This window comes from Copadichromis virginalis, linkage group LG22, assembly GCF_057382275.1.
Source record: "Copadichromis virginalis isolate Kocher_CV1m ecotype Utaka linkage group LG22, C_Virginalis_male_GT1.1, whole genome shotgun sequence".
Taxonomy (NCBI): Eukaryota; Metazoa; Chordata; class Actinopteri; order Cichliformes; family Cichlidae; genus Copadichromis; species Copadichromis virginalis.
The window spans coordinates 36,721,554-36,731,553 of NC_140638.1; the positions used below are offsets into that span (position 1 = coordinate 36,721,554).

Sequence of the window (10,000 nt, forward strand, 5' to 3'; positions counted from 1 at the left end):
AATAGTCACTGAATAGTGTTTGATTTTTTGAAAGCATTAGTTCCAGATCTGACTCAGGAGACAGGCACGCATCCTCCTGCACTTCCTGCACACCGCACTGCCACTGCAGCAGTTTGCATGCACAGAATGTGCCGTCCATAGATGTGCAGCAAATATGCGACCTAGTTCCCCTGGGATCCCTACATATTTCTGTGTGGACACTCTGCCACATCAGGTTATAAAGCCTTCCAACATTAAATCTGCACCGACGATGCTGTGAGGCTGCCATCCATGTTTGTGTCCAGTATATTTCACACTGACTGTGTCAGCAATGATCAAAATGAAATATTGATTTAGTTCTATTAAGAAAGAAGAATAAGATCAGTGTTGAACCATCGGTGCATTTAATAACAGGTGATGGATCTCAGTGCATTCAGCTGGTAGCGGTATAAATCACTGCAGAGGCTGATAGCAAGCCAACTTCCTGTTTTAGTTGTAAAAAGCGAGGTTCCTCAGAATCTCCAGTGTTTCTGCCTTAGTGCAGTTAAGAGAGCCTTCACCAGCTCACTGAGTGTGGGGATGGAGAGGAACTGGGTCCCAGCCTGCTGCGTCAAACACATGACTGTTGTTAACGTTACTGAGCTGGACGCAGGCGGGCTGCAGCCTGCATTGTTGTTGTGATTGCACAGCTCGTTTTTGATACGGCTCATGTCATTGGTCAGTCGTGCTCATGGGACACTATTCAGAATCACATGTGAAATGTTCGAACCAGTTCTTATGTTAAACCAGTGTTTTCCTTTTTCCTCATTTCCACAGAAAAGATCAAAGAAACTTGAGGGTGAAACAATTTATATCAGACATAGCAATTTAATGTTGGAGGTTTGTATCTTCAGTCTTAAATAAGCGTCGTTTGCTGTCACAGCTCCGTTCTTTAGTTCTTTCATTCTTTTGTTCTGTCTTTTGTTCTTCCTAGTTTAACCCTAAAGGGTTGGCATGCACCATTTTCCTGTCTGACTCTCATGCAAGTAGCTTCACTTTACTTTCACATTGTGTTTGTCCGTGTGATAGATGACTGGGAAACATCTCCAGGAAAGTTCACTAACGTATGCATTCATCGTCCTTCCAACCTCCGTCTGTGGTTTACGTCAGTGATGTTGCTTAGAATGAAATGTTGGAGCTCTAGTGCGACATAAACACTCACTTCAAACTGTGATTGGTCGAGAGGAGCAAGGCGCTGTATTCCTTTTTCATTGGTTATCAGAGGACCCAGTATAACATCATCTCCTGGGCCCGGATTCACAAAACTCTGAAGTACTAAGAGTTTGTTTCCTGGTGACAACATCCTGTGAAAAGTCTTAGAATTTGTTTTTAAGAATTTCCCCTTAAAGTTGGGACTAAAACTGTCACAATTATAAGTTATTCATAAAGTGTCTTAGCTCTGAGCTTAAAAGTGTGGAACAAGAGAAACGTTGAAGCATCAGTAAAGTTTTAACTCACTCGGTGTTAGGCTGGGACTCCCTGCTAATGCACTTTAGGTTTGATTCGGAGCTAAGCGAGGGGATTGTGAATATGAGTCCTGGAGAGACGTGTATGTTACTTTTTAACCAATATCAGCTCCATGTGTGACACCATCACTGCTCTCATTTGGACAAAAAGAGTGAACTTCACTGATAATTTGATCGCAAACCACAAAACGTTCGAGGAGAAAAACATGTTCTCGACTGACTTCATGCAACAAGCAGTTTCAAGAAGGATAGAAAACAAGCTTTTCTGACAGCCATAAACTCTCATCATTTCACACCAGCCAAAGAGTGGGTGTAAGTACAGTGGCTTGCAAAAGTATTGGGCCCCCTTGAACTTTCCCACATTTTGTCACATTACAGCCACAAACATGAATCAATGTTATTGGACTTCCAGGTGAAAGACCAACACAAAGTGGTGCACACGTGAGAAGTGGAACGAAAATCAGACATGATTCCAAACATGTTTTACAAATAAATAACTGCAAAGTGGGGTGTGCATAATTATTCAGCCCCTGAGTCGATACTTTGTAGAACCAGCTTTTGCTGCAGTTCCAGCTGCCAGTCTTTTAGGGTCTGTCTCTACCAGCTTTGCACATCTACAGACTGAATCTTTGCTCATTCTTCTTTGAAACAGCTCCAGCTCAGTCAGATTAGATGGGCAGCGTTTGTGAACAGCAGTTTTCAGATCTTGCCACAGATTCTCGATTGGATTTAGATCTGGACTTTGACTGGGCCATTCTAACACATGGATCTGTTCTGTTTTAAACCATCCCATTGGTGCCCTGGCTTTATGTTCAGGGTCGTTGTCCTGCTGGAAGGTGAACCTCCGCCCCAGTCTCAAGTCTTTTGCAGACTCCAAGAGGTTTTCTTCCAAGATTGAACTGTATTTGGCTCCATCCATCTTCCCATCAACTCTGACCAGCTTCCCTGTCCCTGCTGAAGAGAAGCCCCCCAGAGCATGATGCTGCCACCACCATATCTGACAGTGGGGATGGTTCAGAGTCATGTGCAGTGTTAGTTTCCGCCACACACAGAGTTTTGCATTTTGGCCAAAAAGTTCCATGTTGGTCTCATCTGACCAGAGCAGCTTCTTCCACATGTTTGCTGTGTCCCCACATGGCTTGTGGCAAACTGCAAACGGGACTTCTTATGGTTTTCTGTTAACAATGGCTTTCTTCTTGCCACTCTTCCATAAAGGCCAACTTTGTGCAGTGCACGACTAATAGTTGTCCTGTGGACAGATTCCCCACCTGAGCTGTAGATCTCTGCAGCTCGTCCAGAGTCACCATGGGCCTCTTGGCTGCGTTTCTGATCAGCGCTCTCCTTGTTCGGCCTGAGTTTAGGTGGACGGCCTTGTCTTGGTAGGTTTACAGTTGTGCCGTACTCCTTCCATTTCTGAATGATGGCTTGAACAGTGCTCCGTGGGATGTTCAAGGCTTGGGAAATCTTTTTGTAGCCTAAGCCTGCTTTAAATTTCTCAGTAACTTTATCCCTGACCTGTCTGGTGTGTTCTTTGGACTTCATGGTGTTGTTGCTCCCAATGTTCTCTTAGACAACCTCTGAGGCCGTCACAGAGCAGCTGTATCTGTACTGACATTAGATGGCCTGGTAAGTGGCCTGTATTTGTATAGTGCCTTACACATTCAGTTATCCACACATTCACACACTGGTGATGGCAGCTACATTGTAGCCACAGCCGCCCTGGGGCGCACTGACAGAGGCGAGGCTGCCGGACACTGGCGCCACCGGGCCCTCTGACCACCACCAGTAGGTAACGGGTGAAGTGTCTTGCCCAAGGACACAACGACCGAGACTGTCCAAGCCGGGGCTCGAACCGGCAACCTTCCAATTACAAGGCGAACTCCCAACTCTTGAGCCACGATCGCCCCATAGATCACACACAGGTGCACTATGTAGTCATAAGCACTCATCAGGCAACGTCTATGTGCAACTGACTGCACTCAGACCGAAGGGGCTGAATAATTACGCACACCCCACTTTGCAGTTATTTATTTGTAACAAATGTTTGGAATCATGTATGATTTTCGTTCCACTTCTCACGTGTGCACCACTTTGTGTTGGTCTTTCACCTGGAAGTCCAATAACATTGATTCATGTTTGTGGCTGTAATGTGACAAAATGTGGGAAAGTTCAAGGGGGCCCAATACTTTTGCATCCACTGTATCTGATCAACAACCCAGTGAGCAGGAAGCAGAGTCTTTGCGGTAAACAGGCTCCAGTCAGTATATTTGTTTCCCAGTCGTTTACGCTCACAGTCTGATGTTTAACACTCTGGACTTTGCTGTCATCGTCATTACTCATGGTCGTTAAGGACATTTTTAATATGATGAATGTCCTTCATGGCCCTAATGCAGCGCTCATGCTGAACACACTGTGTGTCTGTGATAATGGACTTGTGTTGTTCTCTTTGCTGTATCTATTGTGCTGTATCATATTCTGCCACCATCATTTCAGAAGAAAGGGATGACAAGAAGCACTGATACTCGTTAATCTACAAATCAAACATCCATATGTAAAATTAGGCTCCGAAGTTGAGCATCCTGGCCTGGACTCAGGAGATGTCATGTGTCTAACAGCAGTGCATGGCTAAGCCTGGTGATTTTATAATGTGTCATCCCTCTCTACAGTCTGTACGTGACATTTAAATTGTTGGCTTTTTTCAACCTTATGTAAAGAAAAAACCGCTTGATCTCTGAAACACTGTTTCAGTCTGCTCGGATCAGCTCTGTTTGAGTAGAAGAGGCATCTTCTTGATGTGGCTCAAAAACAAGAAATGGAGGTTCGTGGAAACGTCAAAGCTAACAGTTTTCATGGAACGTACTGACTTGTTCACATGACAGGACGTGTCTACATTCAACAGACTCTCATCCTGCTCTGTCACATGAAAAACTTCAAAGCTGAGGTCTTAAGTAGTTACAGCAGGTGAAGCAGGTGTGTTTGTGCTGATGTAAAGCCATTAGCGCTCCACCTGTGTCTTCCTTTCTGAAAGGAGTCAGAATGAAAGTGAAACATCAGAGAGACTCTTTAACCACTGAAGACCGAACGATTCCATCTCTGCCCACATCCGACATAAACAACGGTCATTACTGTATAGAATAATGGCAGACATGACTCAGAATGAGTTTTGCACTTTTTTGCAGTGGCCATGTTTTTCCTTTGTGTGCCGGCTTTGGCTCGTTCATCCCAGCGTGGATGTGCACACAGCCACCGATCTTGCTTTGGTTGTGTTAGCGCTGCCATCTGGATTTTTTCTGTCAGATGACATTGTTGTGTTTGTCCTCATTAAACATCTTCTGCTGGCATTGATGCAAACCATGATTTGTGAGCCACAGAACAGTACGCACTAATCATTAGTAATGCTCTGCTGCTTCCTTTATTACTGCTAACATGAAGCAGTTTGGTTTGTCTGGAAAATCTGTTCTTCCACAGCCTCTAAAGGTCAGTGGGACATGGCAGACCCAGCACTGTTGAAATATTTAATATATACTTATAGAAAGTGCAGCCCTGTGTTTTCATTTGCTTTCTTCTCAACCTTAATCGTTGCCTTTCAGCGTAGTTGTTTCCTTCCATCAACCTACTCTCACTTTTGCCTCCTTGTTGAAGGACCTGGATAAGACCCAGACTGAAATTATGCGGCACCATACCAGCATCAGCGAGCTAAAAAGGAGTTTCATGGAGTCTGTACCGGAGTCTCGGCCCAGCGAGTGGGATAAGCGTCTTTCCACCAACTCTCCTTTCCGCACAGCGAGCATCAACGGTCAGCTCCAACCAGCAGTAAGTCCGATGAGCTCGGTGCAGTGCAGCTCATGTTTGTTTTACTCACGTGAATTACACAAAGTTACCTGTGAAAGCTTTTCCAAGACAGGCATGCACGTTTCCATATAAATGTTAAAAATAATGAACACAAACTAATCAGTCTCCAGAATTCACACTGTGTATTCCTACGATTATAAATGTTCAAAATAATATGACAGGCGTCAGGAGACAGATAATGATCAAAGCACATGTGTACAATATGCTTTTGCCACCTGAGTGTGCATCATAAACAGCTGACACAGTCGCTTGAGTAGAAGTACAGATACTTGTGTTAAAAAATAAACAGAGTACTAATTCATCTTTTTAAAGACACGACAAAGTAGAGACTGTGAAATGGACTCAAAGTGTAAAAGAAAAAGAAGCAGTTTTAACACAGCAACATTATTTCAGCTCAGACTGATTCTATGAATGAGTCCTGAACATCTTTAATGTAGAACAACAGTGAATTAAAAGGGAAAAGTCTTTGTTGCCTCCACCGTGGTCGAGTTTCCTTAGTGTGCACGCCTAAAGAGAAAAACAAACCTGAGATCAGTTGGAAACACGTCACAGCTTCTTCTGTAAGAGCAGGCAGAGGTGATCAGCTGAGCTGCGCTCCTTGCTGCTCGCTCCTCTTCTGTGATGTTAGCTTGGTGCTGAAACACCACAACCAGGGTTCATGGCTTTACCAAAATGCTGTTTCTGTCACGGTCAGCGAGGCGAGCCGTGTGGAATTTATTGAAGGACCCAAGATGCGGTCACTTCTGATGTGAGGAAGCTTTATTAATGGAGGTGGTAAATACACAAGGCGAGGGTGGCGAAAAACAGAACTGAGTAAACCTAAACTGGAAAGACTAAGCATAGAAAACAAACCTGAAACCTAAAGACACAAACAGAGCTGCAGGGAAAACCACTCAGGATGACGGAGGGGAAAAACACAGAGCACACAGGGCTTAAATACACACAGCAGTAATCAAGGGATGAGAGACAGGAGGGCAACACAGCTGGGAGAAATCAGGGCTGACGGGACAGGGGAAATGAAAAGTGAACACACTCACATGAGACAGAGACCTTCAGAATAAAACAGGAAACTCACAGACACAGAGAACCAGACAAGACACTGAACTTAACAGACAGATTCACGAGCAGACAGAGTGACACCACGGACACTCTGTCTGCTCCAAGATATAACAGAATAAACAAGAACATAGAATAATAGAAAGAAAAACAAAACACTGAGTCGTCAGACTCAGGACAGTTTCACTTTAACCTCTTGTTAAGGGTTCAATATTGAGGAAGGGGAACAAGAGGTGATCGAAGAATAACCACACTGATCCGGCCGGGTGAAGTCAAACGATGATTTTAATGCACGCGTGGGAAGATCACTACGTACGCAGACCGCAACTGATCTCCGACTTAATCAAAGCATAAACAGATATTTTATACCATCAGGGCTTAAATTTAATGACGCCCCCTCAACGTCAGATCCATTTCATACATAGGTCAGATCAAAACCACAATGACTTTTAACACAGTTTAAAAAGAACATTGTCTTCATCTTCATAGCAGATGTTTCCTGTCAACCTTTCTGATTAGCGCTTCTTCAAAACCGCAGACAATGATTTGCAGTGAGCGAGCACTTCTGCAAGCCCACAATTACAAGCAAACATGCTATGTCACGACCTTACGTGGCACTCTGTGTCACCTCTCCCCTACTAACGCTCACAGTCAAACAGAGGCCACTGTCAACCTTTTACTAGAACTATAGATGTAATATAAATTGATACTACTTAAAACTCAATACAAGAATATGAACTTATAAATGATAATAAAAATGACCTGATATAAGTGTTTTGTAAGCATGTATTGCAATTCCTTCTATGTTCTAGTTTCCCTCAGCATGTATCACCTGGACAGTCACGTCAGTGAAGCTTAAGACCCTTAATGAGCCGAACATCAACTCAAAATAAGCACAGATATGCAATGTGTATAAAATAGTTACAACTGCAACTGGAATACAAGGTTAATATGATAACAGTATGCATAAACATCTTAAGGCCATCTTAAAGCTATCTGTTACATTGTTAAAGCAATGATGCAGATTATATTGTGCTGGTAAAATACTTTTGTTCATCCCCACACTCTGATGATGATACAATAATGGATTGTCTGTGAAGAGTTAAATATTTCTTCCTTTTAGACTCCAATCAGTTATTTACAGTGATTTAAGGTGGAATGACAGGAAACAATAACTCTGTTGAAATGTCTGAAATCTGAAACTGTCAGAAGTACAAAGTAGAGATATTTCAGTTCAGCTGTAAGGAGTAAAAACAACCAGTAAAGATAGCTGAAAACTCTACGTATGTATTTGTACTCTGCTACGTCTCGCCTCTGATCAGAAATATAAAATATGTTTTTAACCAATCAGAATGCGAAAGATTCCAAATTCATGCACTGATCCTCCACTAGGTGGCGCTGTTGGCTTTCACCATGTTATTCCACTGCTTCAGCCCGATGTGACCACAGGCACAGACACTTCCTTTCCTGTGACGATGGCATGCTTATGCAGGAGAGCATCTCCACGGCTGCGCTTCCATACCCAGTGACAGGCGGTGTGTAGTCTGGTGCTTTGTGGCCGCGCTGCAGCAGGCCAGCACTGTGCAGCGTTTATGAGCAAACAATATCACGAGCATTGGTCAGCCAGCTCCCCCGGCTTGTGCTCAGCTGCACACTCACTATGCTTCAAACCAGCAAACCCTAAGACCTTTGCACAGTACTACAGAGCTTTATGCACAGCATGGGTACCAGCAAGGAAAGGCATCTGTGTGAGCTCAGAGAAGGGAAACTCCAGAAGAAATCAATCACACATGATAAATAAATAAATGATAAATGGTTGTGCAGCTGTGTAACTGGGACAACAAAGGTGGAGTGGAGCAGCAGAGTTGACCAGCAGCCAGTGCGTGCAGCACAAACAGTGTGTGGTCATCTTATTGTTCATGCTTGCACAGCTGCCAGATCATTTGGCTGCTTGTAGCTGTTGTAATCAGGGACTGTAGTGTAGAAAGAGTTGATGCAGCTTTCTTCACACACTGCAGAATTTGCTCGTTACAATTACACAGTAACATTAGACAATTACATGACTGTTATGTGAAGGTTTCTGCTTGATCCACTGTTTTACGAATCATAGCAGGACGTCTGTATTTTGGACAGTTCTATGTAATGAAATGTGTGACAGAAGCTGGGAACCACCGTCCTGTACGCGGTGCCTTTATTACTGGGCCTTCTTAGGGGTTTGGTGCTTCTGGTAAATTAGCCCACATGGCATGGATAACTCTATCCAAGACCTCGTCCAGGCTTGTTCTCTGATATGAACAAATAAGAGGTGTTGCATGGGTGTGCATGCCTCCACTAGAACCAGTGCTGTTTCAATGAAACAACATCTTTGGTTCAGCTCTGTTCATCAGTATAAGCAGCACTTAGTTTGGCGCTTTGTCTTGTCCTCTCTTTGTGTAGCTGCTTCAAGCTTTGCGACCTTGCTTGACCTGCCAGCCGCATGGCTCAGTTAATCTGCGCATGTCCACTGACTCTCATACAAACTGCAACAGTTACAAAACCCAAGAAAAGAAGCTGAAGGCCAACGGTGCCAAGAGGACTGTTCCCCCACCCCTTGTCATCCTTATTCCTCCACCCTGCATCGTTCCCTTGTTCACTCTTTGTTTCCTGTATCTCTGTCATCTCCCTTTCCTCTGTAGCGTCTGGGCTAATCCCAGCTACGCCATCCTCTTCCCAAGAGCTTCCATCATCCTTCCCTGTGAGTTTATAAACTGAAGGTCAGAGAGGAGGCCAGCAAAGTTACGATATTCCCCTCTGGCTTCTCTTCTACCCACAATGTGAAGATACAGTTTTTATCTCAGAAATTATATTTTACTGAAAATCTAGCCATAGCAGCACTTTTTATTTTATTTTTAAAATATATATATATTTGCTGAAAGCCTCAGGCTAAACTGTTAAATTTCACATTAGTGCTTTGCTGAGTTATGACGTAGTGTATGAAAAAATAAAAATAGCCTTCTCATCATCTCAAAGATCTCTAAAGCCCACGATGATGGACCCCGCTCTGTCCCCGTGCAGACTCCCCAGCCTGTGATCTTTTTACGCCGTTTCATCTTTTGGTGACTGGCTCTTACTCACCAGTGAAGGATTGTGATGATTTTTTAAATTTACTGACTCGGTGTATTTCACCTGGAATGAGTTCTCTAACGTTCTCTTCAGACTCGTGACACAGACATTCGCCTTCACTAAAGGCACTGCAGCGGTCAGCTCTTCCACTCCAGTGCTGCGTGTACACATTCACAGGGATGGACAAATCTATAATTACTCATAGATTTGGATTATATAACATGTAGCTGCCTGATGTTAAGTTACTCGTTTAACTGAACTTGTTAAAAATCCCATTTAATTACCGGAAAGTTGCAGTTTCATGAGTGTGAATCCATGAAATCCACCGTATTGCCAAAAGTGTTCATTCATCTGCCTTCACACACAAATTATTCAATTATTCATCCATAGGGTTTATGATGATGTTAGTTCAGCCTTTACTGTTATAATTACCCATAATTCCGGTGTCCATGTACAGTGAGTATAAAGGGCTGTTCTTATTGTGTTTGTGGGAGTTCTCGTTCTTC

The 10,000-nt window shown here is 43.5% G+C and overlaps 1 protein-coding gene across 11 annotated transcripts in view; it reads left to right on the forward strand.

Annotated features, from left to right (window-relative positions):
* epb41a (erythrocyte membrane protein band 4.1a) overlaps nt 1-10,000 on the forward strand; it is a 54,693-nt gene that overhangs the window by 25,756 nt on the left and 18,937 nt on the right. For 7 of the 11 annotated variants that reach the window (XM_085446826.1, XM_085446830.1, XM_085446835.1 and 4 more), the window contains 3 exons: nt 796-858; nt 4,917-4,961; nt 5,127-5,297. In XM_085446826.1, the coding sequence (XP_085302952.1) occupies nt 796-858; nt 4,917-4,961; nt 5,127-5,297 (279 nt within the window). The remainder of the gene's footprint in view (nt 1-795; nt 859-4,916; nt 4,962-5,126; nt 5,298-10,000) is intronic. The other 4 variants (XM_085446832.1, XM_085446833.1, XM_085446829.1 and 1 more) reach the window with 3 other exon arrangements.